The following is a 21,727-nucleotide window of genomic DNA, read 5'->3' as shown; positions in this document are numbered from 1 at the left end:
CTGGTGCTGGGTACATCTGAGGCAGCTCCACTGAGTCAGGGACTCAGAGTTTGGGTTGGGATGGACCTTAAAACTCATCCCATTCTACCCCTGCCATGGCAGGGACACCTTCCACCATCCCAGGCTGCTCCCAGCCCTGTCCAGCCTGGCCTTGGGCACTGCCAGGGATCCAGGGTGGGCACCCTGTGCCAGGGCCTGCCCACCCTGCCAGGAACAATTCCTGCCCAATCTCCCATCCAGCCCTGCCCTCTGGCACTGGGAGCCATTCCCTGTGTCCTGTCCCTCCAGGACTTGTCCCCAGTCCCTCTCCAGCTCTCCTGGAGCCCCTTCAGGCCCTGCCAGGGGCTCGGAGCTCTCCCTGGAGCTTCTCCTCTCCAGGGGAGCACCCCCAGCTCTCCAGGGGGTTACAGGAGATTTAGAATGGAATCACAGAGCTCACAGGCATCAAAAAGGCCCAGCTTTAGGACTGTTCCTCCTCCTCAGCTCCCTGCCAGCACCAGGGGAAAGCAAATGTCCTACAAAAGCCAGGGTGCATCCACCAACTTGGGATTAATACAAAATCAAGTGGAATCTTTCACTGAGTGACAGAGAAGAGGTTTCAGGGATGAACCTCGAGTGGCTCTGCCCACCTGGCTGGGGGAAGGTGATCCAAGGGATTTGGACAAGCACCCCCACCCAGGCAGCTCCCAAGTTCAGCAATCATCCAGCCTGGAGCACTGGCCTGGTTTTTAGGCTGTGTTCTCACCAATGCCACATGGAGATGTGAGTTCTGAGCCTTCTCTTCTCCTTCCTGCCCAAACACCCTCGCTCCCACACAGCCTGTGCTGCACTTTGGGCAGGGCTGTGATCACACCTTGGATCACAGAGTTCAACACAGACTGAAGTGGTTCCCATGATCAGATACGACACCAGTCTGGTATTTGTTGGCAGAAAGGCACAAAGGAATGAAATGTGCCCCAGGATGGGGCAGGAAGGTGCAGAGACATGCAGGAGAAGGGCAGCGTGCCCAGGAGCTGAGACAGGAGCCTGCAGGCTCTGGTGGAAACAATCCTGAAAGTGATGATGGAATTATTAAAACATGGAAACACGGGTGTAGGAGTGGGCAGAAGAGCAGGAGAGGAGCTGCTGCTGCCCAGGCTTCTCCCAGCAGAAAGGTGGGCAGTGCCCCTGCCAGCCAGGATCTGTCCCTGAGAGAACCCTCACATCCCTGGGGAGCCAGGCTGGGAGAGCTGGGGGGGCTCACCTGGAGAGGAGAAGCTCCAGGGAGAGCTCAGAGCCCCTGGCAGGGCCTGAAGGGGCTCCAGGAGAGCTGGAGAGGGACTGGGGACAAGGCCTGGAGGGACAGGACACAGGGAATGGCTCCCAGTGCCAGAGGGCAGGGCTGGATGGGAGATTGGGCAGGAATTGTTCCTGGCAGGGTGGGCAGGCCCTGGCACAGGGTGCCCACCCTGGATCCCTGGCAGTGCCCAAGGCCAGGCTGGACAGGGCTGGGAGCAGCCTGGGACAGTGGAGGGTGTCCCTGCCATGGCAGGAGTGGAATAGGATGGGATTTAAGGTCCATCCCAGCCCAAACCATTTTGGTTGCTGTGATCTCTTGTCTTCAGACTCCTCAAGTGACCAGTGAAGATTCCATGACTTTGTAGATCCCAAGGAGAGGAGCAAGGACCTGGATCCAGGTATAGGCTCCATCCTGGGAAGGAAATGGAGGCAGAGCAGCTGGAAGGGGTTTGGCAGGGCTTGGCAGGAGTTCTGTGTCCTGTCCCAGCCCCACTTTGGCTCAGCTGCCCTCGAGTGGGGCTCCAGTGAAGCTCTTTAAGGGACATTAAGGGACATTAAGTCTCCAAGATCAGTGTTTAGGCATCACTACCCACACTTCCCCCATTCCCTCCTCTCCCCCCTGTGCCCAGTCTGCCTCAGCTGGGGGGGACCAGACCAAAACCAGCAGAACCCTTCTGCTGTTTTCTTTGACTGCTTCACTAAAATATCCACCACAGCCTGAAAGAATTCCCTCCTTGAGGCCCAAGCCAGGCCCCAAATGAGAGCCTGAAATCCACGAGGAGGTTTTTCCATAGGAAACGCAGCAGGAGTCTCGGGCATCAGCATCCCCCAAATCCAAACCCCACATCTGCCAGGTTCAGGGAGAAGCCAGGTCCTGCAGGACACGGTCCCCGAGCCACGCTCAGATCCCTGCAGTGCAGCAGGTGGTTTCCTGCTCTAGATATCCAAGGATTTCAACAGCAAAAGTAAGGAGAGGAGAAATCACCTCCCCCCACTCTCCTCTGCCCTACAAAGAAGTGGGGCATGAGATCTCTCCATCCCCACCAGCCCCTTGTGGTGCTGGTGGATGCCAAACACCGCCCGTCTCCAACAGCCTGCTGGTTATTCCCACCCTCCACAATGCCAGGAAGGTGCTGCAGGAATTTGTGGGGAAAGGGGCAATTCTTCCTTTCCATACTCACAGAAGCCATCCCCAGATGGCTGGGACAAAATCCAAACCCAGCTGGGGGAGAAAATCCCCACAAATTGCCGGGATCTGGTCTGTAGATCTCTCGGATCTTCAGCATTGGGATTTTCTGTCCCACAGCGACCAGGACCAGAGAACCATGGAATCATTATGGTGGGAGAAGATTTTTAAGATCAAGTCCAACCATCAAGCCACCACCATGGCCACCACTGAGCCACGTCCCCAAATGCCATATCCACACTTTTTTGGAACACTCCCAGGCAGACACTGTGCTGGCCCAGAAGGTGATGAGAAGGTGTCTCAGGTTGGAAATGGGGCTCTGTATTTGATTCCTATCTGGCAGAGGAGGAGCAGTTCTCTTCTGTTCATTGGGCAGGTTTCTTTATCTCTTCCACAACCAATCCTCCCTCCAGGAGATCTCTTCTGTTAATGAGCCATTAATTGTTAATTATCTTCTGTTCATGGCAGTGAGTGCCCCTGCATGGCTGATAAAATTCCATCATCCCACTGGGAGAGGCTCCGCCCAGGGAAGGAACCAAGCATTCCTACCTGGATCCAATCTGACTTGGGAACAGCACAGCAACCTTTGCCCCCTGCATTCCCAGAGGAGCAGATTTCTTCCCACTGCATTCCCAGAGGAGCAGCTTCCTTCCCCCTGCATTCCCAGAGGAGCAGCTTCCTTCCCCCTGCATTCCCAGAGGAGCAGCTTCCTTCCCCCTGCATTCCCAGAGGAGCAGCTTTCTTCCCCCTGCATTCCCAGAGGAGCCCAGGCCCATCTCCCCCAGCCCTGGAGCTCCAAGGAAAACTCCCCCCTTGTGCAGGATCCTGCTCCAGCAGAAGCACAGCTGGCACTGCAGGAGGGCTGAGCCCCCCTGGGATGGGGCTGAGCCACCTCCCTGACCCACAGGGTGTTGGGTCCTATTTTGACCCTGTTAGTGGTTTGTTTTCTTTTTTTTTTACTATTACATTTGTATTTTCAGTTTTCCCTAATAAAGAACTGTTATTCCTATTTCCATATCTTTGCCTGAGAGCCCCTGAATTTTAAAATTATAATAATTTGGAGGGAGGGGGTTTACATTTTCCATTTCAAGGAAGGCTCCTGCCTTCCTTAGCAGACACCTGTCTTTTCAAACCAAGACAGAAGAGAATGAGGAAGAAACCCGGAGAATGAGGAAGAAACCTGGAGAAAGCAGCGCCAGAATCCCCCTGGGAGTGTTTTGCTCCTGCACTGGGAGGTGAATGATCTCACCAGAGAAGCACCAAAGCCTCTCTGCAGGTGAATGAGCAGCAGAGCCAGGCTGGGACATGCCAGGACAGGCCGTGGCACAAGGAAGAGCTGGCATTTTGACTGTGGGGAGCTCGACACCCTGAGCTGCCCCGTGGGAATTCCTTTTAAACTCAGGCTGGGGAGGAGCCTGGGTGAGTAATTGCTCCGTGGCAGGTCCAAGAAGTGAATAATATTCCAAGAATAAAGGTTAAAAGCCTGGAGACTCCAATGAAAGGCGCTCTATAAATAGGATGAAGTGGGCAGAGCAGTGGGAATAACAGGCAAAAAAACCTGATGTGGAAAAGGGTTGGGAAGGATCTGACACCCATGGTGGGATTGGACATGGGCTGGCTCTGCAGAACAGATCCTATACATGTGTCAGCATTTTGGGGTTTTATTAAAAAACAAATTCGGTGCACCCCTCAGGGGGCATCTTGTGCCTGTTGGGAGCTGCTGCAATGTGGGATTTGTCCCTGGATGTTGTGGCTGGGACAAGGCAGCAGCAGGACAGGAGGTGCAATTTGGGGTTTCCATCACATGGGACAACTTCTTCTGTGCCCAAGGGAACTGGAGGAGTTTCCTTTCCCATTTTTGTCCCCCATTCCCATGTCCCTGGGACATGGCCTTGCTGCCAATGTGGCACAGACCCTGCATCTCCCTCTTCCACTCCCATGGGAAAGTCATCCCTCCCAGGGATGTTTATCCTTCCTTCCAGTTTACCTGCTACATTTATCAGAAGGAAGGGTGAAGTCACAGCACAATTTATAACCACAACCACTCTGGTTCTTTAAGAAAGACAAACTTTTGTGCAGAACTGGGCTGTAAAGGAGCCAAAGCTGCTCAGAGGCCTCAGAGGATGTCACTGTGCAAATGTCAGCTCGGGGCTTAAGGCAGCAAAAAGCCTTGCCAGGGAATTGCTGTGGTGCAGGGCTGATGCTTGGAAAGATCATGCTGTGTTTGCAGGAAGCCCCTGCACCCTCACATCTCTGCCAGCAGCTCTTGGTCACCTCAGAAAGGGACAGAAAAGGAAGAAAAAGGGATGGGAGTGGGAGCACATGGTGTAAGTGGAAAAGCTTCCCCAGGAGGAAAGGCTGAAGAGAGGGAAATGTCAGCTTGGAAGAGAAACAACAACCCCAGGGAGCTCTGGAGAAGGAGCAGTTTCCCTCTAATCCACAAAGTACGGAAATTTGGGTCCAGATGTAACTGGAAAGCGACAGGCTGAAATCCAGCAAAGGTCTCTTCATAGAATCCTGGAGTATCCTGAATGGGAAGGGATCATCAGCCCAGCCCCTGTCCCTGCCCAGACCCCCCAACAGCCCCACCCTGCCCAGCCCTGAGAGCGCTGTCCAAACGCTCCTGCAGCTCTGGCAGCCTCGGGGCCGGGACCATTCCCTGGGGAGCCTGGGCAGTGCCAGCACCCTCGGGGGGAAGAACCTTTCCCTGAGCTCCATGCCAAGGCCTGGCACAGCTCCAGCCCTCGCTGGGCTCCAGGAGCTGTCCCAGAGAGTTCAGTGCCTGCAGAAGGGACTCCTGTGTCACCCTGATTCTTAAAATTTTCTAAAGCCTTCTGAGTTTACATTCTGTTAAAGAATTTTCTCACACAACTTTCTATAAACAACCTATTGTTTTGCATTCCTTCATAGAGGTGGAGAAACCTGATGTACTAGTAGTTTGTCCAATGTCATTGGAGAGGTGGCACTTGCACCCTCCAATCCACTGTTACCTTTAAAAAAGTATAAATGCTGGAGTCAGAAAATAAACTCTTTCTTTTTCACCTTGCAATAGCAGCGGCTTGCATTGTGCTTTCACGTGTCCTATAGCAAGACTCCTGGGTCCCACTGCTGTGGGATGTGGCTGGAGCCAAGTGTTCCATACTTTGGGAAAGGGTTAAAAACCCACCTGGAGGAAGGCTCTGTGAAATCAGACTCTGGGATCTGGTCTGCAGATTGATGGGATCTTCAGCATTGGGATCTTCTGTCCCACAGCAACCAGGACTGGAGAACCATGGAATCATTATGGTGGGAGAAGATTTTTAAGATCAAGTCCAACCATCAACTCACCACCAAATTTGTACTTGAGAGCCCAAATTCAGACTCCAGATCCCAAAGCTGGGAAAGCTGGTCACTCTTCTGCCCAGCCCAGCCTTACTCCCTGACTCCAGGGCAGATCCAGCAAAGGCAGAAGGTTTACAGGAGCTCTGGAATTGTGTGCAAGGTTAGAACTGGGGCCCAGATCTGCACATCAAAACAGATTCCCCATAAATTACTCTGTTAAGGCTTTTCATAAAAGTTTCACAGGGGAAAGATTCATGAGGAACCTGTAATATTTAATTAAAGGGGAGAAACTGATCTCGCTGTGAAAATCTTCTTGACCCCATGCCAAGCTCATCCCTGACTTGATTTATGGGGCATAAACAGACCAGAAAATGGCATAAGTGGTAAAGTCGAGGAACTTCTGCCAATTTGGGATACAGAGATGTGCCAAGGGAAGGGGATTTACAAACTAAGTAAGGCAAAGGTGGAAGTGCAGCAAGAAAACAGGGAATAAACTCCTGGGCACAGGATAGGAGGATCCAGCCTCCAACTGCTCTTTGCTCCTACCCTCAGTTCTTCCTCTTGGCATGAAGGTCACTGCCAGGAAATTCCCTATTGCTAAAATGACCTGTGTCCTTCAGGCTGGAATCCCACATGGAAAAGTGTCACAGCTCTGACTCTGGTGGGACTGACACAATGACTCTGGACTGACACATTTCCACCCCTCCCATTGCCAGGGGAACCTTCCTCCAGTTTTGCTGAGGTTTCCCTGCCCTGCTCATCTCCCTCAGTGTAACAGTGCCCACGGTGGGAGGCAACGTGTGCCCAGAAAGGGATTCTCGGTGTTATTCACATGGAAAAAATGCTGTGGGATTGCTTCAGTCCCGGAACTAACTGGTCCCATGAGCTCAGCTCACGATTCTTGATCCCTGAGTGGAAGAATTTCCAAAAGTGAGGAGGGAGAGGCTGCTGGGTTTGTGCAGAAGGGAGCAGGGAGGCTGCAGTGAGAGATTGCTGGGAAACGAGATTGGCTTGGAGAGAGCTCAGCTGAGCCTGGCTCCCCACACCATTCCAGAGCAAATTGGGAATTCAGGGAATTGGGACCCCAAGAGCCACAGAAACCTTCTGCTGGGGATGCCTCTGATGAGGAATTCACCAGCCACTAAATGGAGCAGCTCCCCACTACCAGGGAAAAGAGGGAAATGAGGAATTCAAAGGCCAGGAGGGAGAGGAGGTCACCGCAGAGCTCCTCCAGTTCAGCAGCAGTTTCACAAATGCTTTAAAGAACTTGAAATAAAACACTTTCAACACCATTCCCTGATGGCCTGACCAGGCCTGGGCACTGCAGAGGAAGCTCAAAGCTCAAGGTTTTGGGAAAAAAGGGTGAACAAATATAGAAGAATGTCAGCAGCAGCTCCCTGATTGTTCAAGCAGATGCCTCCAGCTCCTTGGATGATCCTTGTGGGTCTCTTCCAGCTCAGGACATTCCATGATTCTACAATTCCTCCTTCCTTTGGTTGCTGTCAGAGTCAGGATTTTGCAACAAAGCTTTGAGTGTAGGGAATTGCCATGGCATCAGGTGGCTCCTGTCACATCCCTGGAGCATCCCACAGCCCCAGCTGAGGACCTGGGATGTTCCACCTCCTTGGGAAGAGGCTCTCACCAAGTTTCAGAGATACCAGGGGGCACAAGAAGGATTTCAAAGCAGAAGAAAAAAAATCAGAAAGGCAAATACAAGGAAATAAAGCCCAACCCAAGTTCCTCAGGTGCAAAAATGTTGCAGGAGCCAGACTGAGCATGATCCACTTTCACATTCCCACAACCAGGAATCATCCTCGATCCAGTGTTTGCATTCCCACAAGCAAGAGTTATCCTTGATCCACCCAGCCTGTAACTCCATTCCTTTACCTTCATCTCTTTCACAGCACTCCAGCCAAGCCTCTGCCTTCCTCCTTTGCAAGTGCCTGGCTTTGTCAACAACTGCTCAGTCAAAACTTCAATATCTCATTTTCCCTTGTTTTTAGGGACAAAACCAGGTCCAGGACAGAGCCAGCTCCTGTTTCTGCCCTGAGCTTTCCCACCTCCATCCCTGCAGTGCAGCTGGGGTCGGGGTGTGTCCCACAGCACCAGGGATTGAGCTGGGAATGCAGGGGCGAGGGAAGGCATAATTTAAAAAGAATTTAAGAAAAGGGAGTTAAAAAGTCATCCCAGCCAGCATCAGTTCCTAAGGAAGCTTCTCAGCTGTGTAGACCTGAGATTTTTCTTTTCTTACATCCCAGAATGTTGTTGGCAGGACCACCAAGAAAATACAACGAGGGTGAGAGTGGGAGGTAAAGAGAAAAGCTGGGCAGCACTGGGAGCAGAGGGAGGAAGGAATGCAAAAGGAAGAAGGAAAAGAATCGGGGACGTGGGCGAGCAAACGAGCCAAAACTTCGGGTTAAAAAAGCAGGGTCTGCAAAAGGCAATGAACGGAAAACGGAGCAGCCCAGAAAAAAACAAACCAAAACAAAACAAAAAAACCCTGGGGAAGAAGCAGCCCAGGCAGCCTTGGAGAACCGACCCACAGTCTGCAGGATGGCGACTGGGAGCTGGAGTGTGTCCCTGTCCCTGTCCCTGTCCATCCCTGCCTTCCCCTGCCCAGGGAAGTGTCCCCAAAGCTCCAGAGGAGCTCAGGGATGGAGCAGAGCCCCCGCGGGAGTGGGACCAGCCACGGGCACCTCTCCCATCTGCTTTTCCTTGTGCCAGATGGGCAGGGGAGGAGGGAGGGAGGGAGGGATGGGGGATGGAGCCGCATCGCTGGGATGGCGGGGATTCATTTCTTCCCATTCTTTTCCCAGTGCCATTTAAGCATCTGGCCCCAAAACGCTTTCTGATTGCTCTGCTTGCCCCAGTGACACCAAGGCAGGAGCCTTGCAGAATAAATCATTTAGAGGCAGAGAGAGAAAAAAGCAGCAGCTCCGACCCCAAAGGCACAGACACCTCCCTCCTCCTCCTCCCCCTCCCCTCCCCGCATGTTTTGGAGCTGCTGGAGCAAAGGGGAGAGCGAACAGGAGTAATTTTCCACGGATGCAGGGAACAATCGAGCCCCGCATGGTTTTTCTGGTTCAGATGCTTCCCTGCAGCACTTCGCGCTCATCCCCGGCACACAAAGGCGATGCGCATGCAGGGACCGGTCGTGTCTTGCTCCAGCCGCCGGTGCCGAGGTGCGGGGGACGGGAGGAGCGGGGGAGATGCTCCAGCTCGGCTCCCTGGGCAGGGGATGGCTGGAGCCGGCTCTGAGTCAGCCTCAGGCAGGCCGGGCACGGCCCCTGCCCGGCCCAGCGACGGCACAGGGGACGGGGCACACTGAGGAGGCACCCGTGGGTTTAGGGTTTGCGGTTTAGGGGCATCTTCTTGGTGCAGAGAGAGTCTGGGGGAGGAAGGAGGCCACTGTGACTTCACAGCGGCTTTTGCTTCAGCCTTGTGCCCGATTTCCCCTGGGATCCAGCCCCCCCACTCACACGGAGACTCCCTGCCCCATCCGAGGGCTGCTCCCTGGGGACAGGGGGTGCTGGTGCTGAGGATGGATCCTGGCACCACCTGGGGGGAGGATTTAGAGGGGAGCAAGGAGCCCTGGGCAGCCTCAGCACCATCCCCGACAGCCCAAAGGGGCTGGACAATGGCGGGGTGCAGGCAGGACCTGGGAGTGGGCTCAAGTCCTGAAGGACAGTGGGGTGAACTCCAAGCCAAGCAAAGCCATGCCAGGATCCTTTTTCTCCTTGGTCTCTGATTCTCTTCCCATCCCGACTCCTTTCAAAGAATCCTGGAATGGTCTGTGTTGGAAGGGACCTCAAAGCCCATCCAGTGCCAACCCTGCCATGGCAGGGACATCTTCACTGTCCCAGGCTGCTCCCAGCCCTGCCCAGCCTGGCCTTGGGCACTGCCAGGGATCCAGGGGCAGCCACAGCTGCTCTTGGCACCCTGTGCCAGGGCCTGCCCACCCTCACCCATCTGATATCCCATCTAGCTCTGCCCTCTGGCAGTAAAAGGAGGGAGGAATTTCATCTCTGGCTCCAAACAGCACTCTCAGTCCCCCCAGGAGGAAGGGTCCTCAGAAATCCCCTCCCCATGTGTCAAGCCTGTGAAAAGATCAACTTTTATAGCCCAGACCTGCCCCAAGTAAGAGCTTCAGAACTTCTGAACCAAAAAGAACTGTGAAATGTCCATCTCTGGGGCCTGCAGGACAGGAGAGGGCCTGGTTTGGTGTGGCAGCTTTGGTGCTCTTGCACATCAAATCATGGCACCATTTCTGAGCCCCTTTTGGCTCCTCTTCCCTGGAGTGTGCCTGTTAAACCCTCTGGGAGCACTCAGGGCTGAAGGGACAACACCTCTGGTCTTGTGGGAATCCTGTCGAGAGGATCCTTAGTGCTGGCTGTGAAGAAATATGAAAAGCACTAATTTTCCACAAAAAAACCCACAAGAATTCTTAGTTCCTTATCAAAGATCAGTGCAGAGGAGCTAAACAGACTCAGACTCCTGCTGGGAGATCTCTAAGCAGCATTTTTGTGGTGCAGAGTGAGGTTTTCCTTCCACCAAACTCCTTCCACCTCCATCCTCCCGAGCCAGGGGCTCAGCCAGGGCTGGTTTGGATCCCTTTGCCAGAGCACTGGAGGAGCTTCCAACAGAACATCAAAGCAGAGACCCACAGGGATCACAGGATCCAGTGTGAGGATCCAATAGCAACATTTAGATGGGAGATTGGGCAGAATTGTTCCCTGGCAGGGTGGGCAGGCCCTGGCACAGGGTGCCCAGAGCAGCTGTGGCTGCCCCTGGATCCCTGGCAGTGCCCAAGGCCAGGCTGGACAGGGCTGGGAGCAGCCTGGGACAGTGGGAGGTGTCCCTGCCATGGCAGGGGTGGGATGGGATGGGATGGGATGGGCTTTAAGGTCCCTCCACCCCAAAGCATTCCATGATTCCATGATCCTTGTCAAATCATAACCCTACCATGTAGATGTACCAAACACTTCCCTCCTTGCTCTGCTTGGTGTTTGTGCTTTTTTAGCTCTGTTTCCAACATCCAGCAAATGAATTTAGAAACATTTGGGTTTTACCTAAGAGGTGATGGCGCTTAGGTGGTCGTGGAGAGAAGCTTTCTGTAAATAACTTGTGTGGGAACGATTCTGGATGGCTGAGAGGCTTCCTTGACAAGAAGCAGGGAAAGAAGAAAGGAAGATTTACAGAGGAAAGTCTCAGTTTGCTTTGCCTACCAAAACAAAAGGGTTGGATTGCTACACACAAAAGCACCAAGAGAGAGCCAAGATGCCAATTTAAGCATAAAGACAATGCTGGCATGAAACCAACTGGTGAAAAAAAAAAGGCTAAAATAAATAAAACTGGAATTAAATGGAGCTTTGTAACTCTGAGAGCTCCCAGCATGTGCAAGGGACACACTGGGGGCTGAAGGGGGAGCTCTGTGCCTTTATGAATCCTTGGACCATACGTGGACAGCAGAATTGGGCTCAGAAGGTCCCTCCCTGCCCTATGCCTCCAACAGCAAACACATTCCACATCCAGGTCTCCAAACTGGGAAGCCAAACCTTGCAGGTGGAGAATGCTCAATGTCCTCATAAAGCTGCACCAAGAGCTCTTGAAACCTTCTCAGATGAAAAGTCAGTCCAAGGACTGGGAATGCCTGGGAATAGGAGCTTTTCACAACATTCTAACAAGCAAGGATCTGGGAGAGCCACAACAATAGCTGATTTCCAAGAAAAATGAAGGACAACTTGTTTTCCCAAATCCCAGTTTCCTCCCAATGCGTCAGAGCTGTTCTACCTGGAGGTCAGGGGAAAAAAAAAGTCATGGAAAAAAAGGCCTCATTGGAACTAGTAAGTATTTTGGATGAAAGAAAAGACTCTGGATGTGTCCTGGCTGAATCCAGTGAGGACAGACTGGAGAGAAACTGCTCCTGCCTGTGGGAAGTGAGGGATGAACAGCAGCCATGGGCTGAAGGGGGAAAACCCCAAGTGCTTTGTACTGGTAAAAACAGCAAAGTATTGGAAGGGATTGTGCAGGGAAAGGTTGGCCTCCCTCTCTCTAAAGGGTTTTCTGAACAGCTTTGTCAGGAAGGGTTCCTGAAAATCCCTTCCTTTTTTAGGGTAGGATCTGGGTTATTTATCCTACAATGGCAACTAACACCACCTGTGAGCCAAAATGGGCTCCTCTGATCCCCTCTGTCCAAAGCTGGACACTGAACTGCTGCTGGCTGCCAGCAGGGACCCTCCCCATCCCACCATTCCCGAAGCAGCTGGAACACTCTGGTCCCAGCCTTGGGATCACAGTTTGCACCAGAATGATAAAGGCTTAATCATATTAATTAACTTTATTTGCATTGCTTTGCATGGAAGCTTCAAGAAAGGCTTGTTGTTAAAATTCAGTTTTCTAAATCCCAGGGACACTGAGAGCAATGATAGAAATAACCAGAGTTTTGGTGCCATTGTGTCATGTGGCAATGACAGGAGTGGCTCCTGTCCATCATTGAGAATGATAAAATAAATCAATTTTTCTATAAACTGATAACCTGCAGCCACATCCATAACATGGGGAAAAGCATCCAGTTGCTCCCAGCAGCAATATCCCTGACCACAGTTAAAACCTTAAAATTGCAGAACATAAACCTGACAATGCCAAACAGCAGGGAAACTACGGGAAAATAAGGCAAGTATGATAGAAAAGAGAATTAAACATGATTATCACTGCCAAAGTGATCTCCCATACTTTTAAAGTCGACAAGAGATAAATTAAAAAAAAAAAAAAAAAAAAAGGAGAGTTGAGGTAGGATTAGGACAGATAATTTAGGTTGAAAGGAACATTTTGCTTTGGAATATTGTTTACAAGGGAGACTTTCCAGAACTGCTCCCAGCCCATCTTCCACAGAGAAGGGGGGGAGCAGCAGAGTGAGATCAGCTCCCACCTCAGCTCTGCCTTCTCCCACCCTCAGCTTCCCAATCCCCAGGGACACAGGGTGGTGACAGCTCCAAAGGGGTGGCAGGGTGCCACAGGGAGAGCCTAAACACACAAACCTAGGCTCCCTGTCTCAGGTTGGACTCCATGATCTTTAAGGTCTCTTCCAACCTCAAAAAACCAAAAAAAACCCCACAAAACAAACAAAAACAACCCCAAAAAACCAAAAACCAACCAACCAGAAAAAAAAAACAAAACAAAAAAACAAAAACAAAAAACAATCCCGAGGCCCCAGGGATGCTGTGGGATCCACCCTGCAGAGATCAGGTTTAATGTCAAGCCCAAGCCTGGGTTTAGCAGAGCTGCAGAGTGGTGGCCCTGGGCACATTGCTACGGCCTGAGCTGCTGACTCCCATTGCTTCTTCCACATCCCATTCCTTCAAGGATTCCTGGTGACATTTTCCTCCCTAAAGAGCCCAGCGAGGCTGAAGATGGGCTGAGAGTGCCCAGTCCATGGTTCTGGACCGGGGATGAGGCTGTGTGTGAAGCCAAACAAACACAGGAACGTTGAGGGGAAGGAGGAACTGAGAGCTGAGAAATGAAAGTGCTGTGGGACAAAAGAGCAGGGAAGCAGTGGAAAGGCAGAGCACCACTGGAATCTGGAAGGATTTACTCACTGGACAATCCAACAGGGAAACTCTGACCCAAAACCAGACAAACATTTATAAGGGGAATCAGAAATGTGCTAAATACCCCAGAAAACAGATTTCACAACGAAATCTCAGCTCCTGTCCAGTTTATTTCCAATACTCACAGCCATTCCCAGTCTTCCATACAGCTCTGAGGAGGGAGATTTTCAGCTCATCAACTGATGTAGCTGGCAAAAGTCACCATGAGCAGGAAATCAAACTGAGTAGGTCACAGCTCAAAGCCTGAGCAGTAATTTCAAGGGTCTTTACCTTCCTTATGCCACCTCTTTATCTTCCAGCACCTCAGGAAATCTGCTGGTCTCATTAAGAGCTCGGGGCACGTGCTCAGCTCTGTTGGAAGTGGGGTTTTGCCCTCCCAAAGAGGAGTCAGGGTGTCTGTGTGTGACACACACAGCAGGACACATGGGAATAAACAGCTCCCTAAGTCTGGTTCCTCTGGAAATAGCAGGACAGGCACCACAGGAGTGTGGCTGTGAAACACTGCACTGCTCACCCCTCTCCTTGAGCAATGAACCCTTCAAACCTCAGCTTCTCCCAGAGTTAATGGCCAACAGGAGGCAGGGGAAGTTAATCTGTATCTAGAACAGCTCCATAAATAAAACTGGAAAATTCTGGCACTGAACTAGAGCTGCTTTCATTTCAAAGCCTCCACTCCTGAGTGTGGTGGCAGCCTGGGGGCTTCTTTGGTGGCAGTTTGCTGCCAGTCCCTTAGGGAGCACCAAGTCTTTGGACTTTGGTTTGTCACTTCCAGAGGAGGTTTGTCACTTCCTGGGGAGATGCCAAGGCCTGTCCAGGCTGAGGGTCTGCTGCCCACCCCCTTCCAGAGGGGATTTTTGGCTGCAGAGGCTCTGGGTGGGCAGGTTGCTGCAGGGAGGGCTCGTGCTCACCAGACCTGTCACGCTGCCACCTCTCCCCATACTGGAAGTCAGGAGTGTTTTTAAAAAAGATGTAAACAAGGGAAGCTGCTCAGCTGGGCAGGCTCCAGCCCTGCTCTCACTGCAGGGATTGCTGACAATCCCAGCACACAGAGCCCTGAGTAAATATTGGTTCAGACACGGATGCAGAGAGCACGAGGCCGCCTGCAGCTCAACAAACAGCCCGGCCAAAGCAGCTTTCCCCAGGCTGCACCTTCCTGTCCCTCCTGCAGCCCAAAAACCAGCCTGGCAAAATAAACTTTTCACCAAAGTTGGACCTTCCTCTTCCTCCTGCAGCACCCCAAGGGCTGCCCTAGCCCCGAGCACAGGGATTTCTGGCCAGTGACAGAATCCACGTGGATTATCCCCAAAATAAAGCAGTGTGGAGCACAGAGAGGTGGAAAAAATCACATTGCCCGTTGGTCTCTGGCTGGCTCTCAGGGTGAACTGCTTCCCTCAGCCCCAACTCTCCAAGGGGTGAGCGTGAGACAGAACTGATTCCAGGCAAAATAACCTTCCCTGCCCTCCAGGCCTGCTCATTTTATTTATGGGAAAATATGCTCATTAATGCTCTTATCACGGGCAGGATCTAATCGGGGGCGGGGGGTGGGGGGGTGGGGGAAGTCTCCTTTGAGTATCTCCACGTTAATGAGCTGCTGGGTGAGATGTTCCAGCAGGCAAAGCTCACTCTGAGCTCTGACAGAGCAGCCTCTGCACAGGTCTTAACGCTCATCCTGCTGGCAGCTGTTTGTTTGGATAACATTTCCAAACGAAATTAGGGGTTACAAAAGCAGAGCTGCACCGTGCGCTTCCTCATCCCTGAGGCTGCCTGAGCCAAGCACAAGAGGAACTGGAGGAAAACAAGCCAGGCTGCCCCAATCCCCTTCCCCTTCCCAGCACGGGCTGGGCAAGGGGATTGTCCTGCTGGGAAACCTGGGATGGTGCTGGATTCTGGGAGGGGGGGAATGGAAACAAAAAATAAACTCCTAAATCCACCACACAGGCTCCAGCAAGCAAGAGAGGGGAAGGAAAATGTTCATGGAGGAATTCCAGGGAAGCTGAAATGCTGATTATGATGGGATCGATTGTGGAAGGGTTTGCACAGGGTTTGCTCAGGACCCCAGTGCCCCCTCCATGCAAACAGGAGGGACAAGGCTTCACCCCCTCCCTGAATTAATTCCCCTCTGTGACTCCTCAGCAAGAACCAGAGCTCCAATGTGGGAAACGGATTTGTAAAAAAATCTTAGAATGAAGAAATTTACCCACAAAGGGTAATTTTAGATGACTGGCCTTAAGGCATTTACAGCATGGTGTAGCAGATAGACCAAGAAACACTTCTTGTAATTAGGAAATAGTTAAGTTCTCATTGTGATGCTGTGAATTATAACACCTCTATTGTCTCACCTTTCAAATGAGACTGAAAATGGAATAAAAGTTTTTAAAACGCCTCTCAGATGCCCCATCTCTGGGCAACTAAGAAAAGGGCATGAAAAATCTCAGAAAAATCTGAAAAAATCTCAGAAAAGGGCATCATCCAACATTCATCACCTCTGGGTAACTCAAGAGAGGGGTTGAAGCCGAGCTGCCTCTGGCCCAGCAGAAACGAAACAGAAAATGGGGTGGGGAAGGGAGGCTGTTGCAACGTCTTTCACTCGATTGTGTTGCAACCACCTCCAAATTCCTCTGAGCCATTTGTTCATAACTGGCAGCAACAGCTAGAGAAAAATCAATACAGGAATCAGTGGTGTGGAACATTATCCCTAAACTGCAGAACCATAACATCAAAGTGCCCCAGCACGCTTCCCAGAAATCATAGGGTGCTGCCCTCCTTGTGGCTCCTGCTCTTGGCCAAGGCCCTTTCCAGCTGATTTCCTGGTCCCACTTCAACCTCCCCCCTCTCCCCCCACATTATTTTTATGTGGAAACTGGTCCATTGGATCCTGCAAACTCAAAAAGAACAACTCAGTCTTTCCCAGGTGCCCAGGTGATGTTGGATTCCACCCTTAATTCAGATAAATGAGAATTTACAGCATTTTAAACATCTATTACCTCATCTGCATTCAATCTCTCTTCATGCCAGCTGTTTTGAAGTGGAAAAACAGAGATCCAAAGGTTTGGTGTTTTGTTTTTTTTTTTTCTTGGTGAGAGCACAGACTTTTTTTGTTGGCCTGATGACTGTTTTGTTCTAGTTCAGTATCTCACAAAGATCTTGGAAAAACAAATTCTTCCCTGTGCTGGTAAACACCTGAAAATTTTGGCTTCATTTGGCAGAGTCTCTTTCCAGCACAAGTGGGTCTGCAGAAAACCTGACCTTCAAATGAAATCATTCTCACAGGGATGATAATTTTCAGCTAGAATTTCCAGCTAGAAAAGGTGTTCTAATTACTTGTCCCACAAAGATCAGAATAGATTCTGACACACTAAAGAGTGATTTAGTGGGGGAGTATTTAAAATTAGATAACTGATACTTAACTGTTACCTGTGAGGAGATGAACCAGAGTATTAAGGAAGGAGAGGGGCAGATTTAAGAGCCATTTTTTTTATTAAGACTTATAAAATATAGGTCTGATAAGTGTAGAAATATTACTCTCCAGTGTTTTGATAAAGCCTCACAAGCTTTTGCTGTCTTTTGTCTCCACAGAGAGCTGACCAACAGGAACAGTTAAATTATTCCATGACTAAATGAGAGGGTGAAGTCATCACAGACAATGATTTCTATGAAAACATGTCCTGATGGACATCTCTGTCCTGTTTTGGTGCTTGTCTGCATCTCCAGACACCTCTCAAAACAAAGAATAAGCAGAGTTTTCTTGCAGTGGAATAGAGAGAGAAGGCGATCAGATCTACTTGATTTTAAAGGCTGCTTCAATAAATCAATAAATTAATATATTTTATTCCCATTTTGGGGGAGGTACTAAATGGGCACTGCTATGCATGGAGTGCACATGCTTTGGAAGGGAGCTCATGTTTTTCTCTCATGTTCTTCCCTCGTCAGCAAATTGAAGCAGGATGAATTCCCCTGATGCTGCTAAATGCCACAAACATCCATTTCCACCTTCCAGGAGAGCCCTGAGAGCGTGAGGCAGCAAAGCACAAAACACACAGGGCTTTCTGCTACTCTCACAAAGGATTTTTGTCCCATTCCCCCTCCCTGGAGCTTTGCTGCTCCTCTAGAACACAGATGCAGGAGCAGCCTAAGCTCCAGCAGTGGCAGAAAACCAGGCAGAAGCAGCAGTTTTCGCAGCTGCGTGATTTAATCCTGCTTTAATCACCTGAATGACTGAAGGGTTTATCTTTCCTTCTTGGAATAAATGATGTTACAGAGCTGTGGTTCCAACGTGCAGGATTTCAGAACCTTAGATTTATGAGTGTTTCAGCTCCTGAACATCTTTCTAAGCACTGATCTTGTGCAATCTGATCACAAACACTTGCACACCTGAAAACACAGGGAAGAGGGAAGACAGTTACTTATCCCACACCCATTTCTTGCTCCAATAAAAACAACAGTTTTGAATCTGCTTTACTTCCTGTGCTGCCATAAAATTCATCTTTCAGTCTATTTCACAAAGTAAAACCCATAAAAGCTTGACAAAGAATCACTGACTGGTGAGTTGAGCTATTGTTTGAGACCTCTTTTGTGAAAAGAGGGTAAAAAGCAGAAGGAAACAAACTAAGAAAGGAGAATCTTGGAAAATCAACACCTTGGCTTTTCTCAGCCTGAAACAATTTCAACTTAGATCGCTAACAGAGATCAGTTTGTTGGTTCTTCTGTCCTTTCCTCAGTAACTGCTCTGGTTATTGAGTAACTCAGGCTGTACAAGATTCTTTCCCAGGAGGTTTCAGGCAGCCCAGTTGCTGTGACCTGCTTGGGGTAAGAGCACAGAGCAACTGGGACCTGCTGGGGCTCTCTGGAGAGATCCCTCAACAGCTGAGAACTGACACCAGCTCCTGGCTGTGGGACTGGGAGAGTCCTTGGAAATGCACTTGTTGGAGAGGGGAAGGCTGTGGTAGATGGAATGAGGAGGACTTTGTGTGTTTGAGGACACCTGCACAGGATTTGGGATGAAGGTGATGGATGAGATTCTATTTGCAATGGTTGTAAAAATGCAATGTAATAAAGAAATAAAGAAGGATGCAAAGCTGTTGGAGAGTGTCCCAAGGAGGGACACGGAGCTGGGGAAGGTCTGAGGAGCGGCTGAGGGCGCTTGGCTCGTTCAGCTGGAGCACAGGAGATGAGGGGAGGCTCCTCGGGGCTGCAGCTCCTCCCGAGGGGAGGCAGAGGGGCAGGGGGATCCAGCTCAGGATATTCTGGGATTCTGTGAATCCCCCCTGTGTGTTGAAAGCTGCTGTGCTGGGCTGCTCAGACTGTCAGGGTTCAGTGCCCCCTGAATTAGGTAATTCCAGGGACTGCGATGCCAAACTGGGAATGCAGCTGGAGCAACAACACTGCTGCAGAGTTATCCTGCCACAGGAGGGGCAGTCATGGCAAAAACCAGCTGGGGATGGCAACATCCCTCAGCCTAATCCCGAAATTGTGAGTCAGAGGCTTCTGTGTGAGGATTTCTGAATCAGTGTCCGTGCTAAAGTGGAAGTTGGGCTATCTCAGCAAAACTGCAGCTGGAACTAATCCCCCGTGGTGTTTAACACAAACCCAGCACAGGTTGGCTGGGCTTTTGCAGAGCTCCTGGAGCTCTCCAGGCACTCAGCTGTGAAATGGAGTGATGGACCATGGAGGTGACAGGGATTCGAAGGGCAAAGCTGTTCCCAGTTCTTAGGGAAGAGGAAACAGCTGCAGTGCTGATTCCACTCACACAGAGCCGTTATAAGAAGTTACTACAGGATTATTACAAGAATAATAAATGCCATTATTGGAAATAATGAAATCTGTCACCGAATGCTAATGTGGCCCTTCCACCCCCTGACACCTTCAGCGCCCAGCAGGAAAACCTTCCTGACACAACACACAAACCAGGAATTGTTAAATCCCCTCGGCTGTGTTCTGTGTGGTCCGGATATTCCGGAATTGCAGCTATCCCATTGTTTCAGGCTGGACTCTGGGCAATGCATTAAACAGAAGAGCTTCCCCTCCATAAATCATCACCCTCGAGGGTGAGGTGAGCACAAGCTCCGTTTATGTCGTGTTCTGGGAGCTAAGGGCAGATGCCTGCAGCAGGAAAAGGACTTTCTTCTCATCCCTTTTACTTTCCAGGACTCCCAGATTTTTTCCCTGGCTGCTGGCCAGGCCAGCCTTCTCCTCTGAGCTGCAGGAGAGCAAACACTCTTTTATTTTGGCACTTTATTATTTGACATTTTGTTCCATCCTGGGTTATCCCAGCAGTTTTGGGACACAAAAGGTGGGTGGAGATTTTAGACAATGACCCCTCTGCAAAGAGGAGCTGATCAATCCATTGTGCTCAGAGCTCCTGGATGAGGATATTTTCAAGCAAATAAAAATAAGGTAGTAATAAAAGTCCCTCAGAAGTAACCAAATGCAGCTCTGGTAGCTGCAGGCAATAAAACAGGTGTGTTGTGGCACGAGTTGATGAAGAAAAAAAGAAATGCAGCCATCTACAAGTTCTTTTAATGGAAAACTATGATTTTTTTAAACCATTACAATGTCTCTTTAGCAGTTTTATTTTGTTCTAGAAACACCTTTCCCCATTTAACTTACAAGGCATCCCTGCCTGCAAACACCATCACTTGCACCATTATTTTGAGCTCTCTTTCCATACAGGATAAAATCCATAGCTCAGGATGTGCCCTGGATGTGCCTCTGCCTCGATTTTCAGGCTGAAACCATCAGAAATAGCTCAACCAAAGATTTAGTTCCCAAACCCAAGGGAATGACGACCTATTTTTGTGCACATTTTCTACTTTAAGATGGATTTTGAAGACTGACCCTCACCCCCAAGGCATGAAGCTCTGTTTCCATCAGTCCCATCCAGAAGAGCAGTGGGGATGTCCTGTTTCCAAATTCCCATCCTTTCCTCCAGACTGTTCTTGTCGTGAGACTGCAGAAAGACCCAACCACATCCCCAAGCCTCGGATTTCCAAGCCCCTGGCAGGAGATGGAAAGCAGAGGGCATGGGTTTACAGGGATAAGCCCAACTTCTGCTGTGCAAATAACCAGATTTTACCCACTTCTTCATGAAGGCACAGCAAAAAATCCTTTTTAGCCTAAAAGATCATCACCGTCAACCATTCCCTATCCCTAGTCCCTGACTGATCCATTAACCAACTGTTCCCCATCCTTATTCCCCTATAAATCCACAATTCAACCATTCCCCATCCCTATTCCCCTATAAATCCACAATCCAACCATTCCCCATCCCTATTCCCCTATAAATCCACAATCCAACCATTCCCCATCCCTATTCCCCAATAAATCAATTCCCCATTCCTCATGCCTACTCCCTTATAAATCCATAAACCAACCCTTCCTCTTCCCTATTTCACTATAAATCCATGAACCAATCTGTCCTCATCCCTATTTCACTATAAATCCACGAATCAACCATTCCCCATCCCTATTCCCCTGTCAATCCATAAACCATCCATTCCTTATCCCTTTTCCACTATAAACCCATAAACCAACTGTTACCCATCCCTATTCCCCTATAAATCCTTGACCTAACTATTCCCCATCCCTGTTCCTTTATAAATCCATTAACCAGCTCTTTCCCATCCTTATTCCATTCCAAATCCACAAACCAACTCCTCCCCATCCCTATTTCCCTATAAATCCATAAACCACAGCGAGGCCAGAGGGGACCCCCGACAAAACCAGCTCACAACCCCCACCCTGACTTTTCAGGGAACCTCCCCGCTACTTGCGGTGGGTTTATTATTAGTTTTTAATTCAAAGTTTCCCTCAGCACCCAGCTCCGTGAGGGCGGGATGCCGTCCCACAGGCGGTCCTGCGGCCGCCCCTCCGCCGCTTGCAGCCCCAGGGCTGCACCCTACGCATCCATCCGTGTTTTTCCATGACTCCTCACGTCTCTCCCTCCCTGTGCTCCCTCACACCGCGCTCCTCCCCCGGCCCCCCCGGTTACCTCAGCCGGGCGGGGCGCGGCCGCGGGACTCGAACCGGCGGCTCCGAGGGCAGTGAGGGCTCGCGGGGCGCCCGCCGCCCGCTGCCCCGCCAGGCCCCGCCCGCCCGCGCCGCGCGCGGCCAATCACGCGCCGCTCCCCCGCTCCTCCCGCGCGGCAATCCCTAGCCGATATCCCGCCCTCCGCGCTCCGCTCAGCCAATAGAAAGCGAGATATTCTAATAGACACCCAAACTGCCCAATAGAAGCCGTCTCCCCAGCGAGGGTGTGGCGCGCGCTGAGGGGCGTGGTCTCTTTGGGGGCGTGGCAGAGGAAGGCTATATAAGGAGGCGGTGGGGCCGCGGTGCCATT

At 50.7% G+C, this 21,727-nt stretch overlaps 1 protein-coding gene across 5 annotated transcripts in view; it reads right to left on the bottom strand.

The window, feature by feature from the left end:
- JSRP1 (junctional sarcoplasmic reticulum protein 1) overlaps nucleotides 1-21,477 on the bottom strand; it is a 35,145-nt gene extending 13,668 nt beyond the window's left edge. The window contains exon 1 of one of the 5 annotated variants that reach the window (XM_085562581.1): nucleotides 21,380-21,477. Coding sequence is in view for 1 of the 5 variants with exons in the window: in XM_085562579.1 (XP_085418705.1) it covers nucleotides 20,233-20,243 (11 nt within the window). In the remaining 4 variants the exon portion in view is untranslated. Of the gene's footprint in view, nucleotides 1-20,232; nucleotides 21,320-21,379 lie in introns of those variants that run through there. The other 4 variants (XM_085562582.1, XM_085562586.1, XM_085562584.1 and 1 more) reach the window with 4 other exon arrangements.
- Nucleotides 21,478-21,727: the final 250 nt, after the last annotated feature.

This window comes from Lonchura striata, chromosome 28 (assembly GCF_050655825.1).
Source record: "Lonchura striata isolate lonStrDom1 chromosome 28, ASM5065582v1, whole genome shotgun sequence".
Lineage (NCBI taxonomy): Eukaryota > Metazoa > Chordata > Aves > Passeriformes > Estrildidae > Lonchura > Lonchura striata.
This window is presented reverse-complemented; position numbering and strand designations above follow the sequence as displayed.